This window comes from Aedes aegypti, chromosome 3, assembly GCF_002204515.2.
Source record: "Aedes aegypti strain LVP_AGWG chromosome 3, AaegL5.0 Primary Assembly, whole genome shotgun sequence".
Lineage (NCBI taxonomy): Eukaryota > Metazoa > Arthropoda > Insecta > Diptera > Culicidae > Aedes > Aedes aegypti.
Window position 1 is genome coordinate 310,607,250 of NC_035109.1, and position 16,165 is coordinate 310,623,414.

The window sequence follows — 16,165 nt, forward strand, 5'->3', positions numbered from 1 at the left end:
TAAAATAGAAAAATTTCTCGAAAAATCTAAGGAGAAATATCTAAAGAAATCCATGAATAGATTTTCAAAAAAAAAAATTATAGAGATTTTACTGTAGGATATGTAGAGATTTTTTAAATGAAATCCATGGAGAAATTTTTAGCATAAGTTCTGATAATATTCTAGCAGGAATTAATGGGAGAATCTTTAGATAAATTTCAAGAAGAACTCTTGGGGGAATCCATGGAGTATTATTGAAGACCCAGTATGAATCCCTGGAGAAATTCTTGGGGAATCCCTGGAAGATTACCTTGAGAAATTCTTGAGGCGTTTCATGAAATTTCCTTGAGGAATTCCTGAGTTTTAGAATACCTGCAGAAATTCCTTGTGGAATCCTTGTAGAATTTCCTCGTAGAATCATCCCTGGAGGAATCCTGGAATAATATTTGAACGAATCTCGAGAGAACTGCTTGGGGATATTTTTGTATGTATCCGTTGAGGAATCCTCGAAAAAAATTATGAAGATATCACTAGAGAAACATCTTTAGTAATCCTCGAAGAAATTGTTTTAAGTGTTACTCCTGGAGGAATTCCTGGAGAAAGCCTTGAAGATATCTGTGCAAGAATCTTTGAAGACACTTTCCTGGAGAAATCCTTGCAAAAGTCTGTGGAAAATTTTATAGAGGAATACCAGAAGAAATAACTTAAAAAATCCCTGGAGAAATCTCCGGAGAAATTTCGAAGTATTCCTAAAACAAATCCTGGAGGAACCCTTGGAAAAAATCCTGAAAGAATCCCAATAAAGATTTTGTTGGAGGAATCTACGAAGGAATCACTTAAGACATTTCTGCTGGAAACCTTTGCGAAATCTCTGAAGAAATCCTTATGCATATTTTTTTTTTGTAGGAATCCTTGTAAAAATTCCATGTCAACTCCCTGGAGGAAGCTATTCCATGCATGGCAAACAAAAGTTCTTCCTGAAAGAATCTCTGGCAAAAGTCCTAGGGAATCCCAGAAGAAATCATTGTAGAGATTAAGGTACAGAATAGCTTGGATTATTTTCTGGTAAAATACTTGGAGGAATCTTCGAAAGATTTCCTGGAAAAATCTTTGGGAGAGTCTCTGGAGATAATTCGAGAGGATGAGGACAGAAGGGCATGGGTTTGTATTCCATCGGATGAGCTCTCGGTAAATAACTGTAGAATCCATCATACAAATCATTTAAGGTTACTAAACTATATCCTTTGAATAACTCCGATGTGAACTACGTCTTGAGATCTAGATAACTTTTTGGAGGAAATCCAGAAGGAATTACTGGTATAAAGTCATAAGATTCCTCCGGATCCAATTAAAAACTAAAGTGCACAGTTACTGCAACAACTTCTAAAGAAAACTAGAAGTAATTGTTTTTGCAACTTCATGACGTTATCTGTATCTGAACTCTTGTTGGAATTTTAGAAGTGAGTACAATATAGTTCATATCATATCATAGAGCTTATTTTATATTATATACAATCGACTCTCCACAACTCGATATTCTATAACCTGATATACTCTATAACTTGATGGATTTTCCGGTTCCTTCAAATTTCAATACATTGTGCTCTCCATAAGTCGATATTTCTGTAACTCGATATCTCCACAAGTTGATGTTACGTGAGATGTGAATTTCTCTCCATAACTCGATATCTATTTTATTTTTTTTTATTTTTTGGGGAAACGTGATCTAATTTTTGTTTGAAGGTGAATAAATACGTACAAGTTGTAATGACATGAAAATGATAAAAACTATTGTCAGTAAAAATAACGTGATTTTTCGAGCACTTCGAAAAATGTTTTCAAATAATAGTTTGTAAAATGCTATCAACAAAATAATACTGCTTTCTTACAAAAATGATAATAAAAATATTGGAAATACAAAAATTTGTTCCTTCGATTTTGTGTCGGTATATTCTATTATACCATAATTCTATAAGTCGATAGTCCCTGGAATATCGAGTTATGGAGAGTCGTAGTTTATATCGTAACATATATTTCGTGGATCGTGTAGTTAAAAGACACGGACACGGACGCCGTCTTCAGCCATTTAGCTGCACAGACTGTTACCTAACACTAGACAAAGAACAAGCATGCTCCAATGGTACAGCCGAGAAACATTCCTCACGAAAAGTTTCAATGGCTGCAGCGAGAATCGAACCCACACCCCATGACACGATGCACTCATTGCCTGACGACACTAACCGCGCGGCCACGAAGCCCACAAGTTCAGAGTTCATATCATATAAGAGCAATATAATGACGAGCGTCACGCGGAATTTACTACGCAGAATTAAAAAAAAACTGAACAACTTTGCCGAAGATAAAACCTTCAAAAAAGAGTTCCTTCTGGAAATACATATAGACGCCAGCACCACATGCGGGTTAAATTTTGAACGTATGTTCATGACTAATTCGTTATTCTCTCGAACAATTTTACCGCAGACAGCATCCTTCTATAAGTCGGGTCTCGGGTTTTCAAACCCGGACTCGAATGGTTCGGGACGGATTTGAAGGCTAGAACTTTTTTTTCGAGTACGTCGGAATCGGGCTTGTAAAAATTCGGATTTAGGTGGACTTTAGTAAGAGTTATGGTAAGAGTAACAACCAAAAAGCTTCCTTATGCATCAGAAACGATGAGTTTATCTATTTTTAAAACTCGGTCTTTTCTTACAAAAAATGCTTAGGTTTCGAGTCATATTCGGATTTGAACAGCGGATATTTTTTTCAAGTTCGGGTCAGGTCTGAGTACGGCTCGGGTCCGGGTTTAAAAAAATAGAGTAAGTCGGGTACGGGTCGTGTTTGGGCTCAAAAAATGTGAAACCCCCCTCTAATAATTAACCTCTATCGGAAATACAAATCGACGTCAAATCCACCGGGTGGTCGAGCAACTTTGTGGAAGACAGCATCCTTCTAAATGACCCATAACGCGGGTACGTCACAGTTTCATGGTGCGTTATGGAGAAAAGATATACCAGTGAACCCTAGTCCTGACTGCTTCAAACGAAGAGAACAGGATGTTAGAGTAATGAAAGGAACACTTATTAGTCCTTGTTACATTTTAAACCTTGTTGAAAGTGACAAGTCTCGGTTTTCCCAGTTGCAGAGAATGATCTGACAATGATCGAGACAAGGAAAAAAATTGAACAATTTGTTTCATAATCCTTCATTCATTTGATTCTCTAGTTTGAAGAAGTAGGGACTATGATTCTGATGAACGGACAATATCTGTGTAATTTCTACCGAAAGTCCATATCTACGCTTGCGCCACGCGGTGGTCGAGTTCTGAACTAAATTGGATCTCATGTGGAAGTGCTTATCCTCCTGAGCAACTTTGTCGAAGACAGCATCCTTCTATGTGCTCGCAATCTCGAGTTATCACATAATTAGCCCCTACCGGAAGTTCATATCGACGCTAGCGCCACGCAGTGGTCGAGTTCTGAACAAAATTGTATCTCATGTGGAAGTCCTTATCCTCCTGAGCAACTTTACCGAAGACAGCATTTTTCTATGTGTTCGCAATCTCGAGTTATCACATAATTACCCTCTACGGGAAGTTCATATCGACGCTAGCGCCACGCGGTGGTCGAGTTCTGAACTAAATTGTATCTCATGTGGAAGTCCTTATCCTCCTGAGCAACTTTGCCGAAGACAGCATCCTTCCATGTGCTCGCGATCTCGAGTTATCGCATAATTAGCCCCTACCGGAAGTTTATATCGACGCTAGCGCCACGTCACGGTCGAGTTCTGAACTAAATTGTATCTCATGTGGAAGTTCTTATACTCCTGAGCAACTTTGCCGAAGACAGCATCCTTCTATGTGCTCGCAATCTCGAGTTATCGCATAATTAGCCCCTACCGGAAGTTCATATCGACGCTAGTGCCACGCAGCGGTCGAGTTCTGAACTAATTTGTATCTCATGTGGAAGTTCTTATCCTCCTGAGCAACTTTGCCGAAGACAGCATCCTTCTATGTGCTCGCGATCTCGAGTTATCGCATAATTAGCCTCTACCGGAAGTTTGTATCGACGATAGCGCCACGTCGCGGTCGAGTTCTGAATTAAATTGTATCTCATGTGGAAGTTCTTATCCTCCTGAGCAACTTTGCCGAAGACAGCATTTTTCTATGTGCTCGCAATCTCGAGTTATCGCATAATTAGCCCCTACCGGAAGTTTATATCGACGCTAGCGCCACGTCGCGGTCGAGTTCTGAACTAAATTGTATCTCATGTGGAAGTCCTTATCCTCATGAACAACTTTGCCGAAGACAGCATCCTTCTATGTGCTCGCAGTCTCGAAATAGCGCATAATTAGCCCCTACTGGAAGTTCATATCGACGCTAGCGCCACGCAGCGGTCGAGTTCTGAACTAAATTGTATCTCATGTGGAAGTTCTTATCCTCCTGAGCAACTTTGCCGAAGACAGCATCCTTTTATGTGCTCGCGATCTCGAGTTATCGCATAATTAGCCTGATTGTGCTACTTTTCCCCGAATGCCAGTTCCCCGAATGACCCGTTTCCCCGAATGCCAGTTCCCCGAATGACCCGTTTCCCCGAATGCCATTTCCCCGAATGACCCGTTTCCCCGAAAAGTGGAGCAGTTCAAATAGGTGCTGGAATAGTTTTCAGTTGCAAGGTGGTGAATAGAAAGAACGATAAGCAATCAAAAGAAGGAGGTATTTGGTCATTTTCGGGGCTATACACATGTTGCCAAAATGCTGAGGACGGTAAAACTCGTAAGAACCGCCAACAAAATAAAGAAGAGTGCATATTAGATGACCAGTACGTTCACCACCCTGAAATGTATAAATATATGACAATTATGAGTTCCAAAAACTTTTCGGGGAAGTGGATTATTCGGGGAAACGGGATATTCGGGGAACTGGTATTCGGGGAACTGGCGTTCGGGCAAACGACATTCGGGGAACCGACATTCGGGGAACCGACATTCGGGGAAAAGTAGCACAACCAATTAGCCTCTACCGGAAGTTTGTATCGACGCTAGCGCCACGTCGCGGTCGAGTTCTGAACTAAATTGTATCTCATGTGGAAGTTCTTATCCTCCTGAGCAACTTTGCCGAAGACAGCATTTTTCTATGTGCTCGCAATCTCGAGTTATCGCATAATTAGCCCCTACCGGAAGTTTATATCGACGCTAGCGCCACGTCGCGGTCGAGTTCTGAACTAAATTGTATCTCATGTGGAAGTCCTTATCCTCATGAACAACTTTGCCGAAGACAGCATCCTTCTATGTGCTCGCAGTCTCGAAATAGCGCATAATTAGCCCCTACTGGAAGTTCATATCGACGCTAGCGCCACGCAGCGGTCGAGTTCTGAACTAAATTGTATCTCATGTGGAAGTTCTTATCCTCCTGAGCAACTTTGCCGAAGACAGCATCCTTCTATGTGCTCGCGATCTCGAGTTATCGCATAATTAGCCTCTACCGGAAGTTTATATCGACGCTAGTGCCACGTCGCGGTCGAGTTCTGAACTAAAGTGTATCTCATGTGGAAGTTCTTGGTCCCCGAAACAAGTTTGCTGAAGACAGTACATTCCTATATGGCCTGCATGTTATACAATTTGGTGATGACTGCAGATTTCTGGACTGAGTGTACTGAAATTCCACGTGGCCAACATGGTCCCCTTCGTAGCCGATTCCCGGTGGCCACTGGATCCGGAACCGGTATTCCAGGTAGTGATCAGAGTCTTGAGGAGTATATCTTTCGAATGCGGCATAAATTTCATTATTCGGTTGATATTTCGCTGATTTATAGGGGTATACATTTCTGGGTCATAATGACCCCAGTATCTTATTAAGTTGTTTTTCTTAACATCCGCGGAAGGTTAAAGAGTTGGTTGTGTAATATTCCCAAATTTGTTCGAGATGGCTGAAGAAAATCGACCAAAGCCGCCAAAATGTGTCCGTGTTACGCAAATTCAACAATTCAATCGGCCCTGTCCAGAGCCAACAAATGTGTCAAAGAGTTGATTGTGTAATATTCCCTAATGTGTTTACCACATACTTGCTATAATTTCTTAATTCATCTCATAGCAGCATAAAATAATTGATTTATTACGAATAATTGACAATACGGCAATTTGAGGATGTTTCCGAGGACGCTGCTGCAGTGCGTGTTAATCAAACAAACGGCCCTTTTCAGGGCCACCGAATTTTTCAAAAAGAGTTATTAAGCATTGATAAATTGCTTTAAACAAAGAAACAAAAGAAACCAAACTACAAACATATATCTTTTCTAAATTCACAAACCATTACATTCTGGATTATAACTAAAGAAAGGTTGCAATTATGACATTTGACTATAATACAAATGCAGAAAATTACATGGCGTAGTTAACGTCATGCGGTCGTGTCTTGTACACAACCCCCACTGATTTTTTATAAAAATCACTCCTATGGCACACTTGCCCCAAAGTCCGCTACGTGGCGAAAATACGTATGGTTGATAAGAGAAAAGTGACCTACGTTGCCGTCCTCCAGAGCGGAAAACCTGGCACGAGCCAAGCTCCGCGATCTACAGGACATGGCAACATTATAGAGGCCAACACCAAGCCTAAGGCCAAGAAAGCCAAGAAAAAAAGCCACGGATAGCCCGAACCAGATAGTGCATCCACAGGAACCACGGGCGCAAGGCAACAGCAACCCGTCGATACGAGTTGCAAATAAGAAACAACAGAGGAAATCGGAAACGGAGCCCAAGGAGAATGCTAAACCGAAAATAGGAATTTGGGCGAGGCCCTTGTTATCAAAACGGAGGAGGCGAAATACAATTCTGAAGGCGATGCGAAGCACGGAGAAGTTATTGCCATTGGGCGCATATGTGGAGATGCATAAGGATTGGTGAATTGGTCCTAGTCTTAAAAAAAGGACACCAAGGAAAAAGGGTGCCGATGATGATCCATTGCAGCGCCTAATGGCTCGTCGACCAAGAGTTGGCTGCAGAGGATTAGCCCTGCCGAGACTGGTTCATTGTTTAAGTCGGCTAGTAGAAACAGTTGGCCTACACTGAGGCAAAAAAACTTAATAATTTCTTAAGGAATAATTATGATTTGGCGCCATAACGATTATTAGTTAGTTTTACTTATGATTTTGGTGAAGAATTTCAGTAATAAAATTCATAAGTCTATCAATGAAATTCGGAAATAAACGTAATGATAATAACTTAATTCGAACTATCAATCGATAATATTTTTCGCCTTTAATTTCAGGCGCGCTCAAAAATTGACTTGTTTTGGTAACATGTGATCTGTTTTCGATTAACTTGTAGCCAACATCGAAAGCGGAGTAGTTCTTCTAGCGATTGCTATGATAATTATTTCAAGTAATTTTTGTTAAAGAATTCAAAGCTCTCACTTATGAAACTAATGATCCCATTTTCGAAATGTTTAAGCGTGCAATGAAACCGTAATTTGGCTGGTTCATAAGTCTTGATTTATGGAGAACCTAAGTATTTTTGTCTCAGTGTAGGCTACTTCTGCTCCATGTGTTGTGCTATATGCACTGGCACCTCCCCGAAAAAAATATCATAAGGTGGTTCCGGGAAGTTAAGGGTCTAACGCCAAGGGTAATGTCGGTGCACTCTGTACACCACTTGAGCAATTCAGCTAAAATTGATAGGTGGGTCGTCGTTGGTGCGGCATCCCCTCACTACCTGAGTTACCTTCTCAGGCGTCTGTTTGCAGATCTACCCCAAAAAATCCTTTTACGTTCAGCATGGTTTTGCTTGGTAGTCGCGGGTGCCACTATGTTAAGAAAGGCCACATTTTCATTACTAAGAATTTCGAATTAAACAATTTCGGTATTTTTTGCCTTTTTACCATTTTTTTATTGTTTAACCTTTTTCTTGTGAAAATGCGTATTTATTTGATCCGCCTTCAATTTATTGAAAACAACGTGCAACTTTGAAGTTACTGTAGAATTAGGCACTAACAAAGGAATGCTCCAATTCATGCCATGGCAAGCATCTGTCGTCTATTTCTGATGCACCTTCATGTGGGTTCTGAGATTATCCTTCCGACCGAAGGGACGGCCACAGATTTCACAGCTGAACGCTTTGATCGTTTGATGCTTTGTAATGTGCTTGTTCAGATCTCCCCTGCAAATAGAGCAACAAGTTACAAAACCTGAAAAGTTGCGCATGTCAACACTCAATTCTAGCGATATTACCTAGTGTAGAACCTATGCCCACATTCAGAACATTCGATCTTCGGTTCCTCGAAATGATTACGCCTGTGCCTGTCCAGTGAATTCTTCTGCAGATAGGTCTTGTGGCATATCGTACACTCGAACGTTCGTTCCCCGACATGCGATATCAGATGCATCTTCAGACTTTTCGGGTAGATGTACTGTTTGTCACATTGCGTGCATTTGTACATCTTCTCCCGGGTGTGCATGTTCACGTGGGTGAAATAGTTGGATCTGCCAATGAAGGTTTTGGGGCAGTGCGGACATTGATACCTGTAAAACATACATAAACACAATGAAATTTTCTACTTGGAACACTCAGTCGGCATCACTAACTTTCGATCATTTTGATGTTTCCGCAAATGTTCAGGTAGGTTCGAGAAGAAAATGCCACAAATGGGACACATTTTTGTATATCTGTAGTTTTTTTTGGCCGAAGGTTTGATACCTGAGCTATCACGCTTTGCTGTCTGCTTCAACTTCCGTTCGGTAGACGTCAGTCTTGGTCTACCACGTTTTTTCGGCAACTTTTCCAGTTTCTGTGGCGAGATAATTTTGGAGTCGTTTGTGTCATGCTTCAGGTCAGCATTTGCACTGTCGGGAAAGTCACCCGTGGTGACGACTCCAACGTCGACCGGTTCGACTTCCAGATACAGTTCCGCATTACTCTGTGCGTCATCATCATCATCATCATCCATTACTTCTTCTTTCAGTGGCATCGGAAAATAATCTGAGTCCAATTGCTTCTCCATGAGTCGTTCCTGGTAGACATCGTCATTGCTGAGGCACGATGTGTAGAATTGATGCCACTGCTCAATTTGGAACCGACAGTCACTGCAAATGGACGGGTGAGCAATGCTTTCCACTTTAACGATCTGAAATAAGGAGAGCCTTTATGTAAGTACCATCAGTGCACCAGATTCCGCTCATTTAAGGGATGTTATGAGTTCAAATGTTTATTATAAAATAACTATTGTGTCGATCAATACTATTTTTATGCCACTATGCGGCTCCAAGCGGCAAAATAAAAATATTTTGAAAAACTTTTATAAAAAATATTTGATTGCATTTGTTACTGCATCTAAGTGTTCCTATTTCCGCTCACGGTAAACTGATTGCGTGACGAACTTACTAAAAATGCATTATTCTGATTTTCTTTATACTGATATTTTTTATTATCGAACCATAGCTACTACTGTAATAAAGAAGGCTGTATACTAAAATCGACATTTATTTAAAATTTTGTTTATTTTTGGGCATGAGCGGTTATTGGAACACTCAAAAACACATAGTGTTCCAATAACCGCTCACAAGGTAGTGTGTTTTCAATATAAAGAAATATTTTATCAAATGAAAATAATGTCAGACGACTTCATTCGAATGTAGGAATATATCCGTGCGAATAATATTGGTTTTTGACACAAAAAATCAATTTTTACACTAGTGAGCGGATATAGGTGCACTGATGGTGCAATTGAAATTGAAACTTTGTAAGCGATTGCGCGTATTACGAGATTATAATTTAAGTGTTGTTCTAAAAGACACTCGTTAAAATTGAGTATTCAAAAAGGGAGCACAAAAAATGAAACGTTTATGTACAAGCTATTACAGTTTACATTACAAGGGTTTCTGCAGAAGTTCTTCTACATATTATCCCGTGCAAGAAAAAATTCGATACCTGGAAAATCCAGGACTATTTAACTGAAAAATTTCTGCCAAAATCATCGTAGTTACCCCTGATATTTATTTGCTGCCATTTCGGACTTTGTGCAGTTCCTGTTACATGCTACGGGGTGCGAACTGGATATCAACAAGCAGCCAGGCTGCTGTCAAGCCTAAATTTTCATCAAAATGATCCGAGTATACCTAGGAGTGTGTGGTCATTTCTTCGTCACGCTAAAAAAAATATAAGGTACCGTGGGGTAAGTGGATACAGAAAAATCAAAAATCAACTTCATTGTTATGTACAGCTAACGTGAATAATGCAATTCAATTTTTTTTTTCTGTGGATAACAAATGAAGGACTAATATTCTTCAAATCGTCATTTATCTCGATTTTTCTGATTGTTATGTATTCAGTACGAGGGACTTGAAAATTTGCGCCAAATGATCCACTTGCTCCACCATGGTGGGGTAAGTGGATCATCAATAACAAACTTTTGTTCTCAAAACAAATGTGGTGTAATTATGTATAGTACAAATGGTATTACTATTGATCTTGTAATTAGTGCTAGTATTGTTACATTTTAATACTTTGAAATTAAAAAGTATCTTTATTTAATCAAGATATATGTATAATATAATATACATTGATTCCCACTAATTCGAACAAAAAATATATTGTAGCTAGAATAATTTGAAGAAAATTCATCCATTTAAACACATAAGTTATATAGAAGTATTGTAGGATTATTCCTAACGATGTTTTATAAAAACGCTTGTAATTTAAAAATATTAGTTACATTTACTTTTGAATAACAAACTGAAATCCTTTTATTCTATTTATGAATACATTTGTATCATCTGTCTAGAACAATTTATATGGTCAAATAAGGTACGATTATATGCTTTCAATTGGAAAATTTGTATATTTCGCTCTTCTACAACTCAGCTTAGATAAACCACGGAAAGTTTCGTGTAAATTTTAAAATTATTATTTTTAAAGGTTAAAAAAAACTTTTAGGTGGATTAATTCAAATTTTCTTTGGACAATTTGACAAATTTAAGCTGGGAATGAATAAAGTTAAGGGAAAACAACATTTGCGGATACTAAACCTTTTTAAAATTATCGTATACAGTCTGCCAATAAATAATAATAATACTTGATCCACTTACCCCACCCCATTGAAAAGTAGGGGTAAGTGACTCATGTAGAATATATCTGTATTTATTTATAAAAATCACATATTTTTCATTGTGATTCATTCAATTAGAACTGAAATGCTCACCACGTATCGAAAAAACTAATAGTATTCGACTTTAGACAGAAATACAGTGGATTTTTGATTGATGGAAAACAATTTTCAAAATAATTAATTTTTGAAGCTAACAAGTTTGCTTGTGTTAGTGTACGTGCAGTATTAGTTTTGCAATAGTATCAGTGTGGGCGTAAGAATATAACCTCAAACGAAGCAATGGTGCGAAAGCATTCAACATATTCAAGTATTAATGCTTAATATTGACGAATGATCCACTTACCCCACTGATACACTTCCCCCACTGTACCTTACATTTTATGTGACACAAAAACTATCAACTGTTAAAAGTGTTGAAGTGTTGTTGTTAGACATTCAGGAAAAATTCTTGGATGAGTTCTAGGAAGAACTTCTGAAAAAAATACCTGGAAATTCTTGAAGCTATTACCAGAGAGCTCCCTGGGCAAAATATTTGAAGAATTATGATTATCTGCAAGATTTCAAAATCCTTGCCAGAAACCTGCCCACTTTTGACTGCGACCTTAACTGCCCATACTCGCAATACAGTCCCATAATGAAAATCATCATGTCGAGAAAAAGGCTTCTAAACATGATTGCATATTTCGTCTTTTTGTCGCTACTTGTAGGTGTTAATATAGATGACATTGCTGAAAATGTTTTCAATTCAATGGAAAACAATAGCTAACAACTAAGATAAATTAAATCTTTTGTTTTTAATTGCCAAATTAGGGAATTAGAACAAATGGGACTCGTTATCCGAGTATTTTTGTAGTCAAACGCAAAAATACCCGCATACCAGTCCCATTACATGGGGCTCGCTTTGACACATTGATGTTTAAGTTCACAACCGATTTTAAGACACTTTTCCTACTAAAGCCTGATTTGCTGCTGAACAGGAATCGCTAAAGAAATTTCTCGTCGATTCCTTGCAGAAATTTTCTACAGCGACTCCTGTTTGAACTGACATCTCTTTCCAACTGCGTACTGCGATCAGAAAAAAAGCGCTTCCTTGATCGATTCCTTGCAGAAATTTTCCATGCATCAAGATTGTCAGCAGCGAATCAGGCTTAAAGCTAAGTATGCTGTTTCGCTCAAGAAAAGTAAAGAAATTTCTTGACAGAATGAGTCAAGAAATTTCCTACAGAGAGTCCCCTTTTAAATGATATTTCTTCTCAAGCCAGCCTTAAAGGCCGGTTTGCTACTGACAAGAAAAGGAATCGCCTATCTCGATGCGTGGAAAATTTCTCCCAAGAAATGGTCAATAAAATCACTTTTTTCTGATCGCAGTACGCAGTTGAGAAGAAATGTCACTTCAAAGGGGGCTCTCTGTAGGAAATTTCTTGACCCTTTCAGTCAAGGCATTTCTTTACTTTTCTTGAGCGAAACAGCATACTTAGCTTAAAGCTTCAAACACTCGTATCCTTTAGATATAAAAATTACCTTGAAGTTAATGAATTGTATGGAGGTGATATCCGCGATATTCAATATGGTACTGATTAAATGAAGACATAATTCATTGCGGCCGCACTAAACGGACTGTTTGCTAAATCCACTCACAGCACGTGGGTGTTGAATTTGCAACATGTCAAGGTAGTAAAACGAGCAGTTTTGGACAGCTTAATGATGATGAAGGAATTCCTGGATAATGTTCCCGTATGTTGATTAGATGAGCAAGATTAGGTGCTACAAACAATCCGTTTGATCATGGAAATTTTACTGACAATTCCAAATCCTCCGGTGTACGAAAAAACTGCCATTACATACCGTTAGATGATGATCCTGCCGGTGAGTAAGTTGATCATAGATCAGAGGGCGACAGATAGTCAGCGGCTGGGAGGGAGAAACCAATACATAATTTCTGTACGTCATAGTGAGCCGAGATTCCGCTGTCACGAACTGTCACTGTGAGCCCAGATCTCAAACATTGGACTAACATGAAAAAAGCGCGTAACTGATTAAAACACATTTTCGTATTTCTTCAAAAGTGATAAAAATCGAATAAAAATCAATTCATGCACATAGCAAGTAATGTCACGTGAGCACCATTTAATCTGATTGAACATAAAGCATTGAAAAACGCATCGTTCTACTTTTTCCAATGAAAATGAATATTTAGTGCATAGAAAACTGTGGCCCTTTTTTCATGTTTGTCAGGAAAGATCGAAGGTGCACAACAAAATGAAACTACCGATTTTCTCGAAGCCTGCCTTGATTGTTGTTGACATACTGGAGTTATCTTGCAGTTCAAAATAACGTTGTCTTATATTTCGTGTGTAGTATCGGTGCCTCCCACCCAGGTTAGCGGTATCATTGACTTAGAGAGAATACATACAGTATTGGACAAAACATTTGCAACTTTTTCGATTTTCTATACAAAATGACCAACTTTGGTAAGCTAGATCTCAGTTATTTATGGACCGATTCGAATGAAACTTTCACAGAAGATTAGATATAACTTGAATTTTAACATACAGTCATCTCTCCCTTACTCGATATTCTGTATCTCGATTTTTTCCCTAACTCGATGGAATGCGCGGTCCCTTCAATCTAGCATGCTTTGATATCTCTGTAAGTCGATACCTCTCTAACTCGATGTTCCCTAACTCGATGCTATCTGTTTCAGTTTCCCAAGTAAGTTCACCTCTCTAACTCGATATTTTCGTGAAAAGTTCCAAATGTCCTCCAAATGTTAATAAATTTCATGAATTTGATTATTATGATTAAATTGCTAGTAAAATTAAGGTTTACTGCCAATACATGGGTGCTAAAATTTTTAATTTTTGCAGATATGTAAAAAAGTGTCACATAGGTAAATGTGGAAAAATTGTAATGTTTTTCATGTTAAAATAACTATTTTGAATGTATTTTGTCAAAATAATCAATAGTTTAATATTTGAAAAATATGTGTTCTGTATCTCGATACCTCCCTAACTCGATGGTCCCTTCAATATCGAGTAAGGGAGAGTTAACTGTATGTTTTTGAACAATTTTTCCAACCACGAGTTTATAAGTAATAACGGTTTGACTAAAGTGTAATTTTCGACGAAAAATTCAAAACTTTTTATCTCAAAATCTGATAGCCCTACAAAAAAACTGTCTTCAGTAAACTTATTCATCTCGTCAAAATCTACAACTTTGCTGAAAATACCATGAAGCTATTCCTTCAATATGTTTAGTTATGTCAACTATAAAAAATCGTCAAAAAATTCACTTTAGTCAAACCGTTACTGCTTTTCAACTTGTGATTGGAAAAATCACTCAAAAATATATGTTAAAATTCAAGTTATGTCTGATATTCTGTGAAAATTTCATTCAAATCGGTCCATAAATAACTGAGATATAGTTTATCAAAGTTGGTCATTTTGTATGGAAAATCGAAAAAGTTACAAATGTTTTGTCCAATACTGTATTTAATTAATTTTGCTATAGTAAAATCAAAATTATTAATTAGAATAAAATTTTAAGATTGATTTTGAAAAGAACACTAAAAATTAACACTATTCATGAAGCTAACTCAAAAGTGGTAAAAATTCAAATGGGACTGTTATGCGAGTATGGGCAGTTAAGATGGAAACCCTAGCGAATAATGGCGCCAGAACACCACACTCTACGGCTCTACTCGTTAAAGCTATGGTTTGTGATTTGTCTCAGTAATTTACTTACTTCGATTGGCAAATACTGGAGAACAAGTTGTGCTATATCCAGCTCCAATGATTCTCCCGTACTGCTGATCATCTCGTCGTAAATTGACATCAGATCTGGCCCATCTTGCAGGCACAATCTGCAAACGATTTCCAGCGACATTTTATGTTGAGATAAACTTCTGAAATAAAATAAAACGATCGAGACACTTTTTTGAAGCGAAATAAATACAATTACCTCTGTAAGATTACGATTTAACGTTCTTGAATGATTCGTTCGATAACTGCACTATCTCCAAAGACGATCCGCTGTTCCTGTCCTCTACGCATCGAAAAAGAAGCCCAATCAGCTGTTGTTGTAGTCCTGGTAAACACTGCGATGTTTACGAGAGCCTCTACTGTTAAACCTAAGACGAAGTTTATGTCGACTCTCACATCCTCGCACGAATGAGCCCATTCGTGTCGTAACTTGTGTAAGTGTTGGTGACAACAAAACTGTGTCGACAGCGAAGCGAAACGGAACCGAATTGTAAACAAAACCACGCGCGCTCCGTTGACCACTTTAGTATTCTTTCTGGTGCCTGATATATTTCCCCTGTAATCAATGGAACTCCTATCAGACGAAGGCCTTCGGCTGGACGGACGGCGAGCCAACGAACTGCGCCGCATTCAGTGCAAATTGGGAGTTTTCAGCCAGCCGGATGGCAGCGCTTACATCGAACAGGGCAACACCAAGGTCCTGGCGGCTGTTTACGGACCCCATCAGGCCCCGGCCAAGAAGAGCAGCCACGAAGAGGTGATTGTCAACTGTCAGTACAGTATGGCAACGTTTTCTACTGGGGAACGGAAACGGCGACCCCGGGGCGATAGGAAAAGCCAGGAGATGACCATCCATCTGCAGCAAGCGTTGAGTGCGGCCATCAAGACCGAACTTTATCCGAAATCGCAGATCGATGTCTACATAGAAGTCCTGATGGCGGACGGTGGCAACTATTGTGCTTCGGTAAACGCCGCTACCCTGGCCCTCATCGATGCGGGAATCTGCTTGAAGGAGTACGTCTGCGCTTGTACAGCTTCACTGGCCGGGAAGATACCCCTGATGGATGTGTCCAACTTGGAGGAAATGAGCGGAGGACCGACACTGACCGTAGCCTCTCTGCCCAGCAGTGGGAAGATTGCATTTATGGAAATGTCCCAACGGTTCCATCTGGACCATTTGCCCAAGGTGCTGGAAACGGCACTGCAGGGATGTCGGGAGGTTCAGAAAATCATCGATCAAGCCGTCCGGGAGCACGTGACTCAGTTGGGACAAGCCGGGGATTGGGGAAGTTTAGCAAAATAAAAGTCGGTTTTTCAACGGATTAACAATG

At 39.1% G+C, this 16,165-nt stretch overlaps 2 protein-coding genes across 3 annotated transcripts; one reads left to right on the plus strand and one right to left on the minus strand.

The window, feature by feature from the left end:
• Positions 1 to 7,877: 7,877 nt before the first annotated feature.
• On the minus strand, positions 7,878 to 15,168 carry LOC5576821 (zinc finger protein 425). Of its 2 annotated transcripts, none has more exons than XM_011495382.2 (5): positions 15,034 to 15,168; positions 14,818 to 14,974; positions 8,555 to 9,093; positions 8,201 to 8,491; positions 7,878 to 8,129 (listed from the first exon to the last, which is right to left on the minus strand). In XM_011495382.2, exons 2-5 carry the CDS (start codon positions 14,956 to 14,958, stop codon positions 8,006 to 8,008), a joined length of 1,095 nt encoding a protein of 364 aa, XP_011493684.2. In that variant the 5' UTR covers positions 14,959 to 14,974; positions 15,034 to 15,168; the 3' UTR covers positions 7,878 to 8,005. The 2 variants fall into 2 exon arrangements, with proteins under 2 accessions (XP_011493684.2, XP_001656265.2); XM_001656215.2 differs by having other exon boundaries at positions 14,818 to 14,977.
• Positions 15,169 to 15,266: 98 nt separating this feature from the next.
• On the plus strand, positions 15,267 to 16,163 carry LOC5577175 (exosome complex component RRP41). The gene has a single exon (XM_001663213.2). It carries the CDS (start codon positions 15,400 to 15,402, stop codon positions 16,135 to 16,137), a length of 738 nt encoding a protein of 245 aa, XP_001663263.1. The 5' UTR covers positions 15,267 to 15,399; the 3' UTR covers positions 16,138 to 16,163.
• The last annotated feature ends 2 nt before the right edge of the window (positions 16,164 to 16,165 follow it).